Source organism: Corapipo altera, unplaced genomic scaffold (assembly GCF_003945725.1).
Source record: "Corapipo altera isolate COAL_440 unplaced genomic scaffold, ASM394572v1 56, whole genome shotgun sequence".
NCBI classification, from domain to species: Eukaryota; Metazoa; Chordata; class Aves; order Passeriformes; family Pipridae; genus Corapipo; species Corapipo altera.
The window spans coordinates 3,170,087-3,186,307 of NW_020884896.1; the positions used below are offsets into that span (position 1 = coordinate 3,170,087).

Consider the following 16,221-nt stretch of genomic DNA (forward strand, 5'->3'; position numbering starts at 1 on the left):
GAGCAGCTAAATATAAACCTGGCCAGCACTAGCTAAACATATACATTTAGCTACATGAGGTTAGCGAACTCTCTGTCAGGACCTGAAAAAAGAATAAATTGCCTGAAACTGTATACTTCTACAGTTTTCACCCCTACATGGTAAATGATATAGCATGACTATAGCATGTTAACAATAAAAGCATAAACATTTCTACCATACATCCAATTTAACAGAATGACTGCAATTCACAGCCTCTTAATCCCCCAGTTGCTTCAGAAAGGGAGGAGACAGACCACGAAGAGGCACTCACCCAGCAGTGTGCCTTCTGTCAGACACCAGGGGATGAGCCTTTCTGATGCACTGGCGGAAGTCAGAATTAAGAGCTCACCATTTATCCTGTCCTCTTTTTGTCCGGCTTGGTCTTCACTTTTATATACACCAGGAACTGGAAAAAACCAGATTGCCTCCAACTAGAATCCCATGAGGACATTTTTGCAGTAGTTAACATACTGTGTTAAAATTAGGCACCCACACAGTTCTAAATCCAACCAGTTGATTTAGGTGAAAACTAACAAATGCCTTGCTCCAACCAGGATGAGTTAACTTGAGAGACAGTTCTGTGTCTAAACGAAGGCCAGAAGCGTGGGTGTACTTGATGTAGACACAAATGTTTTAACTGGGTAGCTCAGGTATGGGTAAGAGCGTCTCTATAGCAGCACAGACCTCACTGGAAACCAGCATTCCCTGACAGATTATGTTGATTCCCTGCTGACCATATGAAGTAGTACGCTGCCACTTCTTAACTGCAAATTTCACGAAAGCTGACTAATTTAAAGCTACTTCTGCTACATCTTCAATTCCATCTTTGGGTGCAGAAATAACCTTAGGTAACTCATCTGGCCCATCTTACTACCTTTTTAGGACAGGAGGGTTCTGTGAATTTCCTTCTGTAAGATACCACCTTTTTTTTTTTTCCCCTTACCTTTGAAAAATAAGACATAGTAAAATAGATACACCTGAAGAAAACACATTACCAGAACTTCAAACAGTGGGGCTGGGGGGGCGGTGGGTTTTTTTTGGTTTGGTTTCTGTGGGGATTTTTTGGTTTTCTTTTTTTTGTGTTGGTTTTGTGGGGTTTTTGTGTTTGGGTTTTTTTTTTTTTTTTTCCTACAAAGGAATTAAAGCAACCAGCCCCATCCACGACTTTCCCCCAGAAATCTCCCCAGAAAATCAAATATATGGCAACCGATCTTACCCAGCGTTTACACCTCTACACCCAGCCTGCGAAGCGAATGCAGTGCCCGGCGCGGCGGGGCCGCAGAGCTCGGCTGCAGGTGAGCGGCGGCCAGCGGGCTCCAGCGGAGCTCCCGGGGAGAGATCGCTGCCGCAGGGCGCACAGTCCCCGGGGGAGGGAGGATTTTGACACCCGAAATCTCTGCCGCTCAGGACGGCGCTGCACCCACTGTGCTCAAATTACGAGGCGTCTAATTACCTTTTGTCTTGGCTTTCGCCGGCAGGGACGCGGAGCGCGGACACCGGGTCGCGGGCGGGCCGCTTCCTCGGCGGGCGCAGCCCGAGGCCGCCCCACTGCCCTTCCCGCCGCAGCCCCGTCCGCCTCCGCCGGGCGCGGCCCCCCCGCCGCGCCGAGTGTCGCCCCGGCTCCCCGCCCAGCCACCCACCCCCTCCGCCGCCTCCGCCTCCTCCCAGAGGCCCCCGGCCCCCTCCCCAGCCGCAGCCCCGGCCCTCCCGGCGGCAGAGGCAGCTCCAGCGCTCCCAGGTACCCCCAGGTACGGGTCCCGCCAGGCCCGGGCGCGGAGGGCGGACGGGACCCCGCGGGCGCCGGGAGGGATTGGCCGGGCGGCGGGGGGAGGCGGGCGGAGAACATGGCGCCGGGGAGCGGCGCGTGCTGAGCGACCGGAGCCGGGCCGGGCGGCGGGGCAAGGCCGGTGCTGGCGGCGGGGCCGCCAGGGCTATGCGGCAGCGGCTGTGCCCTGTGCTGAGCCGGGCTCTGCCGGGCTGGGCGCGCCCCTGGGCCGCCCCGGCCCCGCGCTTCTTCCCTCCGGGCCGGCGGCGCAGCTCTTTCGGGTACGGTGCGACTGCGGCGGGGCCGGGGCAGGGCCGCGGGACCCGGCGCCGTGTGACCCGGGGCCGGGAGGCCGCAGAGCCCCCGCAGGGTTGTGTAAGAGGCGGCAGTGGGGCGGGGGCACCTTGTGCGGCGGGCGGGGAGCCGGGGCGGCTCGGGCCGCGGAGGGGGACTGGCGGCGGAGCCTTCGCGGGAAGCCGAGCTGGGGGCGGCGGGGCCGGGTGTGCCGGGGAGGCCGGAGTCCTGCCCTGTGTCCTGCCGTGTCCTGCCCTGTGTCCTGTCCTGCCGCTCGGGCTGACGTGCTCCGGTGTCTGCAGCTGCACCTCCCTTGACAAAGCAAGCTTGGTCATCAGCCGTGCGGCTTTCCTTGCCCGGGGGCTTGCTTTATTGTTCCCTTCCCTCTTGGAAAAAACCCCATGAATTTTCATGTTACTTGCCATGACTTCCTAAGCCTTAATTGTGGAAGAGATAAAAAAAAGTAAGTTTAAATTCTTTAAGAAGAAACTGCTATCAGTCACCCAAAGTTGCTGGGAGCGGCCTCTTCAGTTTGCGACGAGCCGTCTGGCACTGGCATTGTGCGGGGCTTGGTGTTGTGTGTGTGTGTTACCGGTGTTACCAGCTCCGGTGGGGAGAGAGAAGTAACCTCCATCGAGGGAGGAGCGGGCGGGAGGCTTGGCATGGCTCGCTTTTAGGGGCAAATTAATCTGCGTAACAACTCGGCAAAGTTTTTCCAGGAAGAGAGCTGAATAAGGGACAAAGGCCAAGTTGTTTTCTTTCTTTCATTAATACTGTACCTTAGTAGCCAAATCTATTTTTAACACTGCACAAGTAAGATGCTACGTCAAAAGTAGCATCTTTCCGGGGAAAAAAAGCGAGTTATGATGACTCATACTGTCAGTGCTTGCGTGTCAAAATTCGGATGCACCGTTATTGTTCATTATTGCTATTTATGCTTCAGAATTGTAAAGGTGATCCACAGTGCGTATTCGGAGTCAATGATTTTTTTCAGGCTGTAGTTTCTCCTTCTGGATTACTCCTCTTGAAGTGTGTGAATATATTCAGTATTTGGACTTAACTTTATGTATGTGAGTAGGCCTGTTATGTTTTCATGCTGCCTACAAGCATGATTTAATCATCTGTTTAATTTTAATTGTGAATTAGGATTTACATAAGTGATAATGAAAAGAGAGCAGGCATAGTGCTTTCATGTGATGATTTTTTTAAGATGTGGAAATTAAGAATTTTTTTTTCAATTGCATGTTCTGTTTCCATTTCTGTATTTTGTTCGTGTTTTCACCTTTTTTCAGCTTTAACTTTTCATAAAATTTTTAGCCTTCATCTGCATGTCAAGCAGCAAGATAATTTCACAGTTAGAACTTCTTATCTCCTTTTTGTCTCATGTATGGCATTGAAATGATCTGTTGTAGTTGGAAAGACGTGAAGGCTTCATGTATCTGTGTTTGCATGCTTTTTTGCTCCCTTTTTCCTCTCTGTCTTCAGTCGGTGTAAAGCTGTGTGTTAATCCCATGGATGAAACGGTACCTTCGGGAATTGATCAAACTGTTAGGCATATAACTTACTTTGCACATGAATACAGAAGGATTCCCCTACCCTGTTAGGTCCAGAAGAAAGAGGGAAGGGACAAGTTGTTTAGTACCTCCAGTGTTTCATGGAACTGGAAGGTATTAGGCCCCTAGCTGGGGTTCACTGCAGGTTACTGTAGAAATCATTTACTGAAAATACTGTCAGACCATTTGAGAGATCGCATATTAAGTTGATATTTTTTATATATTAATTCTATTGTATTAGATGCTTTTATAATAATTTTGGTATATTGATCTTTTAACAAGATAGAAATCAGAAAGTTTGTAATAAAAATCTAGAGAAATTGCTGTAGTTGGTTTTGCGTCTGGTTTTGTATTTGCATGTGCAGGGTCTGTCAATGCACATCTTTGTTTTCAGTTTTTGTGATGTCCATAAATTGATAAAATATACTTATGAGATAGCACTGTATATATGTAATAAGGTGATTTTTGATGGAGCTTGTTTGAAAGTTGCTTTCTGTTAAGGTCTGACCTTCTGCAGCTTGTTTTTAGAATGAGTTACAGCTTGCCTGAACAACTGAGATGGAAAAAAATGCTGTAGAGTTGAGAGTTTACTTACAGGGTTAGCAGTAGAACTAGAATTAAATTGTGCAAAATTGTAAAAACTAAACCAGCAAATAGGTGAACAGCCAGGACTTCCTTTGTTGAAGCACACCCCTGACTGTAAAGTGCTCGTTTTTATGGGTTTGTTGGTTATGTCAGAGCTCTAGTGTCAGATAAGCAATTGCTTTTAATGTGGGATTACAGTGCTTTTAATGATTCAGAATTCTGAAGTGCTCTCTGTTTTTGTTGATCAGATTTTCTTGCCAGTTCTCTCATCTTTCTATGTATTACTTGGTGTTATGCACAAGTTTTAGTCTCATCTTGTTTTTTTTTTAATTCAGACCTCACAAGTTTTTCTTTTTGAGGGTATAAGACAGATGGTAGCATAAAGTATTAAATGAGTTGGCTTTACAAAGAGTTTTGGGCAATCTGATGTGCTACTTGTAGATAAAATCTATGAAATACACATTAAGATACTGTTAGAATAAAGCACAGAGGTCTTTTCTATAGCATCCAGTTTGATGTTTCCCACTGTGTGTGCAGGGCCACTCACCAGACACCACCACTGTACTGGGGTTGTGGACTAAACCCTGCAACTGTAGAGTGATGAAGGAAAAATGTCAGGGAAGGAGGAAGAGACTCAGAACCCACTGGTTTGCAAATATACAAGGCATAAAACAATTAACTGAATTAATGAGTACATTTCTGAAGCAAATGTGTAAAATACGTTTTCAAGCAGCTGGTCATGTAGCACAGAAACTAGTCTGATCAGTCGTGTTCTTAACACTCAGTTTGAGACTGATGAAAATAATTGTAAAATCCACATTTGTGGAAATTCTGAAGATCCTATATTATGATGACGTATAAAAAATTGAAACCAGATAGTTTTATTTAAGTTTAAAAAGTCTCAAATCTTTCAAGTAATCAAAGGCTTCAAAACCCTTTTGGAATTTCCCTAGTTTTCAGCAATCTTGTAAAAAATTGAAGTGAAGAATTGCTAGGAAAAGACTAATTTTAATTGTTTTATTTCCTGTGAACATGGTTAAAACTTGTTTACCTTGCAGGTTGTGTTTGGATGAATTGTTTGGGGCAGTTTTCGAGGAGGTAGGAAAAGTAAGCTCAAGTGATGTAGAGATTTAAAAAAAACCTTGTTATCCTTTATTGCTGTGTGTAAAATCAGGTTGTATAAAATCCTGACTTTTTGTTTGATTTTTTTACCCAGTGCTTTGGAAACTGGAGTGGTCAAGTTAAGGAACATAGATTTAGGGCAATAAATCAGCTTTATAGTGTCTTTATTGTATATCCCATCTTGTTTGACTAACACAAGACTGTTGAAAGCACACATCATTTTACTTTTCGGGCCAATTGCCTGATCTTACATGTGAAGCCACCAGGGCCCTTGTTTTTGCCAAGTTCACATGTGGTATTGTCTCATTAATGCTACTGGTAATTCCTGTACACCAGTGTTTCTTCTGTCACGTTGGCAGTGAAGCCTGTGGCAGACCAAGTTTTACTGCTGTGATCTAGAAGTTGTAGAAGCTGGATTCTTTTGAGAACCAGAGCAAGGCAAGTGTCTGCCCTGGCCACCATCATTAGGAGGGAATTTTCTGAATCAATTATAGACTTGGCAAAAAGCTGCAGACTGAGGTTCTGAAAATGCTTTAATTGTAGCGTGAGTTTAGAATTTCTTCAAAATAAACTACATAACAAAGCCTTATAAATATTCATCATCTTCAAACTTGCCTGATTCGGCATGATTAGTTGCTCTTAATAACTTGGTAGCACTGATTAAATCATTGTGGGTCTTTGTAGTTGGAGCCTTTGTGTATGAAGGAGTATGCTGAATTCCTGATGAGTTTAAAAATGATAAAATATGTTAACATTTTAAGCAGTTTATCTACTTATGCAGTCTGTCTGCCTGTGTATGCAGTTAGAATTATTTAGATCAGTATCAGGAACGTGTTGGGATCTCATACATTCTCTAGCTTCATGACAAGTAAATTCACAGAAGATTGATGCTTCATGGATTTTGAATAATGTGAAGTATTTTAATCTCTAAATGTGTAAAAGAAGGATTGCTAGGTTTGTCTGCTGGTGAACCTGTGACCTGAAAGAGTTATGGAGAGTCTCCTGAAGAGTCCTTTTTGGTAATGTTCGCCTGAATTGATCTAATTTGTTGATTTGGGTTTTGGTTTTTAGTGGTGATTTTTTTCAGGGTTTTTTGTTTTGTCTTGATTGGTTAGTTGGTTTTGGTTGGGTTTTCTTTTTTTGAGATTTCTTGAGATTACCCTTTTTCTGCTCCATTTTTGTATTACATTCTTGGTAACTACTCAAAACGTTTGTCTGATTTTGGGAAAAAAACTTTACTGCCTATGGTTTAGTTTAAAAACATTTTTTTTTAATTGTAACATAAAAGTGAATGGAGAAGTTAAGAGAGTAGGTAGATTATTGATTGTCTTACTGGTAACATGATTGTTACACACACAAGGATATCACAGTGCCATCAAATTCTACTGCTATCATGAGCAGAAGTAGGTGCAAGAGACAAAGAGGAGGAGGAGTGAAGACCTGTGCAAGAGTGCAGATGTGTTGCAGAAGTTCTGGACTCCTCCGGAGGGCTCAGTTCAGTGCTGCCATCCTTGTAAGAGAGGTGAGAAAACTCTGGCTGGTGGTTCTGCAGCACCAGGCCTCCTGCCAGAGCACACAGCACTTCTTTCACTCCATGCATTGGCAGCTGGAAAAATCTTCATGTAATCAAGATGGATTAGTAAATAAGGCAGAGAACATGTTACCAATGGTAACTCTGCAGGACAGAACAGAGAGAGGCTCTGACTCAACAAAGGTTTCTCTTCACTCTGGTAAATGGTAAGCATCGAGTTGCATAAAATCTTCAGGTAAACCCAAATTTTAAGGCAGCTGATATAAATGGAAAGAAATGCAGACTGTCATGTCAAAAAAGTCTTGAAAAAGGCTTTGGAGATTTTGCTTTGGGGGTCATATTTTTATTAGCTAGTCACATTCTTGCATTGAAGCAACCCTCAGGAGTTTCTGTTAATTGGTTTTCAGATGTGGTCCTTTAATTGTTCAAACATTGAACTTAGATTTGATTACATTGGCTAATTTTTAATTAAAGTAAGTTTACTAAAATAACTTTGGGAGATTAAAATAGTGAGGTAGAATCATAAATCACTTAATCCCACCCTGTAATGCTAAGTTTGCAGGTGAAACCTGGCATCCCCAGAGAGCCTTACTGGTTCCAAGGGACTGCCTGCCTGGAAATCATTACAGAAATGGAACCTCAAAGAACAGAATATAATTTCACTTCAAAGTGCTATAATTGAAAATTCAGCATTGGTTTTAACTGATACTTTTCTTGTACAAGTGAAGTAATTTTGAGGAGGAGGAAGAATATTTCCTATTAATTGAATAGAGACACTGCTCTGAGTTCAGACATCCCCATTCTTTTTTTTTTCTTTCTACATTGGTTATCTTGCCAAATGTAATTTTTGAGCCAGTGGAAGAATTTCCAGTGTCTCAGTAATGCTTTGTATTTGTTCCTGCTGTCCTTTCTTATTTGGATCTTTCACTGTTGCTTCTATTTTGTGAAAGTAGTATGACAGTGTATCTTTTAAATATTTTTATTTAAACATTTAAATGTTTTTGTTAGGATATTAGCTCTGCAATAAACATGGCATCTCCTGTATGGATGAATTGCTTTGCAGCATCTGGTGCTCACTCTAGTGACAAGCAGAGCAAGTAGATACAGCACATGTACTTCAGGGCAGTGTCTGAACATGACCTTAGAAATTAACCTACTTCTAAAAAATAATGAGAAATACAGAATTGTTTCTGGTTTTATCACTTTTTTTTTGCCTGTGGTTAAAAGCAGTTCTGTTGTCAAAAAGTGGTTTGTAGAGTTTTAGGATTCTGGTCTGAAAGAATGGAATGTGGTATTCTTATAAAGCAATTGCACTCGGAGAACTTAAAAGCTGCACAGGAAAACAGTCATATGAGGGAATGTTTAATATTAGGTCTTACAGTTTACTCCATAAGAAAAAGCAATGGTATAAAAACTCTCTCTCTCTCTCTCTCTCTCTCTCTCTCTGGTGAACTTTCCTCACAACTTTCCTCACTTTTATATTGTAGTGACATCGCCCAGAAAGAACAGTACTTGAGCAGGAAGGTGTTGGTCTTGTTCTTCTGACATATTGCCTTCCAGGAGTATGGCATAGTTGATCTGCTCTTGCTTTCATACAAATTGTCTGGTACTATTAATTCAGTTTGCAGCAAAATAATTGTAGGTTAATCATGCAAACCCTTTTGAAGTTAGAGAATGTTGTGTTCACAATGCCCCTTGACATAACAATGAAGATTGACATGCAAGTTTAAGTCCTTGATTTGAAGGCTTAATTACTGGTTTTGTCCTTTTGAAGATTGTAGCTTTTTCCTTCACTGAAGTTTGACTACCAAGCTGGAGGTAGCCTGTGAAGGAGACAGAAGTAGGGAATGATAATAAAATGAAGTGGAGGTGTACAGCTTCACAAGACATCAATTGCAATCTCGTAAGGTTTCATAGAAGCTGCGTAATTTGATGAATCACATTGGAAAGATGAGTCATCTGAACAAACAGTAAAGTTCTATGACTTAATGATATGGTGTAGAAATAACAAGGAGATATCAGATGACAAGAAAATTGTATAACATTTAAAAAAACCCCACAACTTGAGCAGCTTATAGTGTGTATGTGTCTTACAATAAGCAACTAGTATCTTAATGAGACAGAATATTCTAGCTGAAAACCAAGATGTCTTCCTTAGCAGATGTGAAATCAGGAGATTCAGAGACCTCCTTGTTCTCCTACATACTTATATTTGTCAGTCCATCTTGTGTGCAAATCACTTGTGTGCAAGTGAAAAACAATTAGGAACAGTTTAGTTACTGATTTTCATATATGAAAAGCAGTATCTATTCTCACTTCATAAATTTTACATAGTATCTGAAGTTGAGTATTTCTACTTAATGCTCTAAACTTTGAACATGGAGGCATTTTTTAATTGTTAGCATTGTTTGTATCAGTGCTGTTGATGCAGAGAAACAGAGATGTGCAGTACTTGGAGTAGTCTTTGGATTTCAGTGGTATCTGCACTTTTTGGAGGAAGGAAGCCCATAGATGTTCCAAGCAGGATTAGCCTGAGTACAGGGTGAAACTAGTGGATAAATGAAGGTTTAAATGAGAGTGTAGACATATAAATTTAAATTCAGCATTTCATTTATTGTTTAGTGATTACATTTGGCTGCACTTTTTTTTTTTAAAGTAATTCACAGTGCGAGAGCCATGTTTTACTAGTGGAACTATTTCCTTCTAAAATGAATTGAACTGCACTTATATTGAACTGTAAAAAGTTACTTCATATTCTTTATGGATTTTGATTAGAGACATTCAGATTCTTATTACTCATTGATGCTTTCTAAGCTGAGTGCTTCTATTTTCTTTTTGGATTGTAATTCCTGTCTGTATTTTGCTTTTTTTCATATTAGGACGTGTTATAACTTAAGCATACTTAAAAGTTCCAAAATAATATTTTTACTTCTTTCAGAGATCTAATGCTTACTTTACTACTTTGGGGTTTTTTACAATAATGCCTTCTCCAGTTTACATATATATATTTATATATTTTTATATACACACATATATATATATCTCCTTCTGCAAACATAAATTGAGTCTTAAACTTTCACTCTGCTACAAGTAAAAGCTTGATTTAGTGTTTGTGAAACACTCGTTTTCATTGATTCTGCCATAGAAATTATGTTCACAAACTTTCTATCCTTAAAATGCTGTTAATAATAAGCTCTTTAGTAGCCTCATTATAATATCTAACACCAATAGTGATGGCACTGCTTCTGCTGGCTTCAAGTTGGCTGTTTTTATACCATGGAGTCACATGAATAAATTTGAGGGAGATGATCTGGAGGGACAACAGCTTTCGGAACTGCTTCTCTTTTTGAGAATGATAACAGTATTTTAGGAAGGAGATTTTATTAGCTGACTCCCTTTCATATGTAATTTTAAACTGTAAGTAAAATATATAATCAGATTTTCTTTTTCAGGGTTTTTTGTCACGTGTCTGTAACACTGAGTATGCAGTTGGTTTGCTAGCTAGAGAGTTGATTAAAATGTCATAAGTGAGTACCTTGAAACAATCTGTATGTTGAGAACTTTGCAGTCCTTCACGTTGTACATCCCCTAGGGCCTTAAGCTTGTACATGGTTTTAAAACTTGGAGGAAGTTCCTTGAATCGTACAGCCTGAAAACGGAAAAGAAATGCTGTGAAACTCCATCTTATCTATGTGATACAAACAAATTTCTCATGCCTGTATGTATGTATTGTGGTGGGGAGTGGGACTTGGAGCTGGTTTTTTAAGTGAAATGAATTCAGTGACGACTAACGAAGCCCATGTGGTAAATTACCCAGCAATACGCCAAGCAATGTTTCACCACAGGAGAAGATTAAGTTTTGTTGGTACTATATATTTATAGAACAGGCCCTGTTCTAAAACCCTTCCTGTAAAACAGTTAGAATTCAGTGGCTGTTACATACAGGAATCCACCACGTGAATGATCTCAGAGCATAGCTTTCTGATTTCCCACGTCTGGGGTTTGTGCTCTTTTTGTGTGTGTTTGTGGTTTGTTTGGACGTTTTTATTTCGGTTTTGTGTTGCTGTTTGTTATTTGTGTGTTGATTTTGCTTTATTTTTAACACACAGTCAAGGGGTTCTACTCTACCTCCACAAATATCCTAGTCTGAATGTCTTACCTCTTCACTTGGCATTTAAAAAAATGTATAACCACAGTTTATGATTTCAGAATCACAGTTTCTTAGCATTTCAAAATTGTGCCATTAAAGAAGCGTCTCATAGCATCTGTTAAACTAATAGTACAAGTTTAAACGTGTGAGACGGTCTATTCCTGTTTATCATGACAGTTCTGCAGTGTGTTTGTATTTTAGTGGCAACATTGCAAACAGTGTTACCATTTCTTGCTTGAGTGTACAAATCCAGTAATCTGTTAGTAAAATTTTTTTTATCTAAATCACAAAGTTGCAACATTCATAATATAACCACCAATTCAGACACATTAAATACTTTCTTGAAGTTTTGAAAGTATACTTGAGGTAGCAGTGTATGCTTCATTTAATTTAATTTTATCATAATCAAATAAGGGAATGACATGTATTAAGTTTGGGTTTTTTTAAATTACCAGTAGTATGATACTTGAAGCATTCAGTTATGTGATCTACATTTTTATTATGTTTCTTGGTATTCAGGATTTTTTTTGTTTTAACAGCAATATCTTTCAGGATCTTAACTATACTTTTAGGCAAACTAGGTGAGTTTTTTGCAGAATAGAACTTCTTGCTGTCAGTATTACCCAGTATTGTCTAACATAATATTAAAATAGTTGCAAGGCTTAAGTAAAAATAATAAGTGAAATTTCTTCTGTTTTCTTCAAGGTTTCAGGAGACAAACAACAAAATGAACAATCCAGCTATTAAGAGAATAACAAATGAAATTATCAAATCACCTGAGGATAAACGAGAATATCGTGGACTGGAACTGGCAAATGGCATTAAAGCTCTTCTCATTAGTGACCCCACCACAGATAAGTCTTCAGCAGCACTTGATGTGCACATAGGTATTTAATTCATGCTGTGTTCATTATGTCATTAATAAAAATGCGTAAGGTTTTGGTATCTTGATTGCAAATAAACTGACGGGAGTGGTATGCAGTTGGCAGCTTAGCCTTTTATTGTAATTTGGAGTTTAATTCTTTGACACATCAAGTTGAAAATTATTAGAGCTAACTAAATGCTTTTACTGTACTCTGTGTTTACTCAAGTGTAGCTCAGTCAGTAGAAAGACTGCTTTTAACCATGAAATTTCATGTTATAAAAGATCTTTTGTAAGCAGGAAAGGGACGGGTGTAGGTGCAATTATTTTAGACAGCTCCATCTGTCATGTCAGACTTGCTTTTTTCATGTTAAGTTGTTGATGTGTAGAGGTGAGAAAATGCTGTAGTGCTGGAGAAGTTGGAGAGGCTCTCCCTAACTCCAATGATGCTTAAGTGTGCAAACAAATACTGGAAATAGAAGGGGAAGGCAGTTACTTTGACTCTTTGGAATAAAGGAAGCCTTTCCTTATATTTGAGGTATTTCTCAAGCTTGTGTAGTTTTTCACTTGCTTGAAAGTATGATACACCCACACATAACTACAAACTCTTACTTAGTTGGGAGCTCTTGCTGCTGTTGGTGTTAGGGGAGAAGTAATAGAGTAACTTCTTCTGACCTTTTTTGTTATGGAAATAGCAGTCCCAAATCATTATCTAGTTCAGAGGATCCTGAATGTGGTTTTGTTTAGGTATAGGGCAGTAAAAGCCAGCTGCTCCATCCAGTTTGTGTGTGTACTGGAGGAGATATATCTGTTGCCTTCATCTCTAATCTCCCATTGCACATCACTGCATACTCCAAAGCATGACTGCCAGACTCAGACTTCCGTGGTTTTGTCTGCCATTCTTCCAAATCATTATTGTCTTATAATCTGTTTGCTTTTACACCTACTAGCTGGTCATCCATAGGTGCTTGTGTTCAGGCAATTACAGGTTATTGCTTGTCCTGGATAAATACCTCCTTAATTATGGTTGGCAGTTGCTGCCTCTTAACACAGTACAGTCAAGGTATAGAATTTAGAACAGTGTGATCTGCCAGGTCTTTTCAGATTATGAGTCATGGACTTCAGTTGAAAAGTTGCCTGTATAAGGAAGTGCAAGCTGATTTGAAGAGGCAGGTTGATACACTAATTGATTATTACTAATTCTAATTTTTAAATTTTTTTTTTTAAGATTAAGTTTAGTTGACTATAGTTGCTCAAGTGCCTGCTTACAACTACAGAATTGATACATAATTACTTGAAGCAATGAACTGTAATGTAGAACATGTTAAAAGGCTTAACATTTTAGTATTAATTTTTATGAATGGTTACATGAAATTTTTCTTTCTGTAGGATCTTTGTCTGATCCCCCCAACATTGCTGGGCTTAGTCATTTTTGTGAGCATATGTTGTTCCTGGGAACCAAGAAATACCCAAAAGAGAACGAGTATAGCCAATTCCTAAGTGAGCATGCTGGGAGCTCAAATGCATTCACGAGTGGTGAACATACCAACTATTACTTTGATGTGTCACATGAACATCTAGAAGGTGCACTAGACAGGTAAACACATTTTTTAAGATTTACATTTTTGTTCTGTAAGTTTTACTTGAACTAGTGTTAAAGTTTTTTGCTAGTTCTATTGTTATGATATTAAAAAAAGGGTTGAGAGCACTATCTTTTGTTAAAACTGATAACCAGATATTTTTCAGTTTAAAAGTCTTGCTAAGATTTATTTTTGGGCTAGCAGAGTTCTTCACTGAGGCAGAATTTTTTAAATTTAAATGTCGTGTTTACAGTGAGTATTTTTGGAAATGTGGGTCACAGAATATGATCATGAATTTTGGCATTGATAGCAAAAGCAGGGTGAAGTCTAGAAATATATTAGGATGCTTTTAGTAAGGGGAACAGGACAGAAATTGAAAAGTGTGTAGTCAGTGAGGTAAAGAATGAGTTTACTTTGGCTTCTCCCAGGATGTCTGACAAGACATACTTGATTTGTGAGATTAAGAGCCTCCTGCAGTTAAACCTCAAAACACTAGAAATTTTCAGTGAGAATTGTGATGCAGGGTCCTTATTCTTTTAGTACCTTATATGATGAATGTGTTGTCTGCATTTATACCTAATTGAGAAACTGAGAAATAAAGATATTGAATCAGTGTCAAAACTGTTACAGAATTTATAAGTTCTGCATTAAAAAAGAATGTATTCAGTTGTTTCCAGGAGGTACCAAGCTTATTACTTTTCTGTTACCATTTATGTACAGTACTCTTGATTGAATTAAAGTTTTTCTCTTTAGATTTGCCCAGTTTTTCTTGTGCCCTCTGTTTGATGAAAGCTGCAAAGACAGGGAAGTGAATGCTGTTGATTCTGAGCATGAGAAGAATCTGATGAATGATGCCTGGAGGTTGTTTCAACTGGAGAAGGCTACTGGAAACCCCAATCATCCCTTCAGTAAATTTGGAACAGGTTTGTCAGAATATAATTATCTTTCATTGGAGTTCTGCGTAACATACATAGTAGTATTGTTTATATAAAATTGCTAAAGACAGACTGAAACAATTCCCTTTTTTTCCTCTCCTTTCCACATCATAAACCAAACAGAGCTAGACAAAAGCATGGGAAACAGAGAGATCCAAGACTTGGAGTGTAGTGATGAAGCAGCCTTTATGATTCTGATAATTACTGCAGTGAATGCTGTTTTCCAATTACTGGATTTGTCATAATTTGGTACTGTTAAGTCTTCGTACATAACAAAGTGAATGAATTTTGTTTAAATTGTTGTAAGCCACATGCTCTTTTTGTTAACCAACATTTAGACTAGGTGACAGTGACTAGGTCAAATCAGAAAGATCAGCAAAGTGAAGTGAAAATTACTGGGTAGGAATATAGAAACAACATCTTAACCATAGAGCACAACAGTAGGAGATGAATAGATAAAATCATCTTGTGTGTATTCCAATCTTATGACTGTATTTTTTTGTTCAGGCTTAATTATTCACAGAATGCTTAGTAACAATTTAAAGTAAACACCCTAAAACCTCAATTTAAAAAGCATTGAAGTGAGATACTATAGTTATGGTCAAAACCACAAATGTTTGATGCTTTGGTAGAAGTTTAAATGTTGGGTGTTTTTGGTTTTTTTCCATAGAAGTTACTTTTGACATGAATTTATTTTTGAAACTGTCAAAGTAATAGGGCTGCAGTGTTTAATCATTGAGCATCAATGCATTTTGTGGCTGGGTCAGTTTGTACTGTGAATAGTTGACACAAATACTGGGGACAGTTAGGATGACAGGGAGAGCAGATAATGGGCTTTAAGGGACTAGTTTCTTTCTCTGTCTCCAGAAAGACAAGAACATTTTTGCATCTGCTGATGGAGGGCATAGTTATGGGTCTGGTAGCCACCTGCTATGGGAGCACATATTGCTCTGTTGACCAGTAAAGGGAAGCTGTCTGTGAAAGCGAAGCTGTAACTGCGTTCTCCAAACAGATAAATTTGAAAAAAAGAGTCTTGGGAAATACTAATTAATAAGCAAGTGTTCAATGTACATTTGTTAATCTCTGCTACTGAAGATATTAAATAGTTTTCCCCATTTTAAGAAGGTTGTTTAGCTGACATAAGAGAAACGTTTTCATGGGGAGAGTATCCAAAGAGTGCTCAAATTCAACAGCAGTAGTCATGTTCAACTCTCCTTAGATTAGGCTCTGATTCTGAGATTAAGTGATAGCACATAGCCTTCCTGTAGATATGACCCAGCAGAAGTAGAGCCCAGCTTTGGTGGCTTTTATTTACCCGAAGAGATGACATCTGTGACATGTTTTTCATGACAGTTGCATTTGGTATCCTTATTGTTTCCTTTTGATCAGCTAAGATGTTGTTAATGCAGCACAGTATAGGCATGCCTCAATTTGATGCTTCAGGTCACTCCTGGTTGCTGTGCAGCTTGTTTTGTCAGCAAACTTTCTATTGCTCTTTGTCTGTCCATAGAAACAAATACACCTTAGTCTTCCAGTTTTCTTGTTAAAGTGTGCCCCAGATACCCATCTCCCTGAATTAATGCCTGTGATGGCAATTCTTCTCCATCAGTGCCCTCAACAACGTTAAGTGGTTTCCCGGCACTTCCGCACTGTCTCATGTCTGTTTTCCTACATCTACAGGGTGTCTTCTGACTGTTGCTTCATAATGTACTCCAGATACTGTAACAGCAAAGTTACTGAATTAAAGCTTCAGCTTTGTGTTATTTTATTTTAACCTATATGTTGATGCTGTGGGAATAAACACAGTAGGATATCTAGAACTT

General features: G+C 39.5%; 1 protein-coding gene across 5 annotated transcripts in view; it reads left to right on the top strand.

Moving 5' to 3' along the window:
* The first annotated feature begins 1,700 nt into the window (after positions 1–1,700).
* Positions 1,701–16,221, top strand: part of IDE (insulin degrading enzyme) — a 61,363-nt gene continuing 46,842 nt past the window's right edge. Inside the window, exons 1-5 of one of the 5 annotated variants that reach the window (XM_027648308.1) lie at positions 1,980–2,067; positions 11,561–11,602; positions 11,727–11,908; positions 13,273–13,480; positions 14,217–14,386. In XM_027648308.1, the coding sequence (XP_027504109.1) occupies positions 11,749–11,908; positions 13,273–13,480; positions 14,217–14,386 (538 nt within the window). In that variant the 5' untranslated portion in view covers positions 1,980–2,067; positions 11,561–11,602; positions 11,727–11,748. Of the gene's footprint in view, positions 1,770–1,965; positions 2,068–11,560; positions 11,603–11,726; positions 11,909–13,272; positions 13,481–14,216; positions 14,387–16,221 lie in introns of those variants that run through there. The other 4 variants (XM_027648305.1, XM_027648306.1, XM_027648304.1 and 1 more) reach the window with 4 other exon arrangements.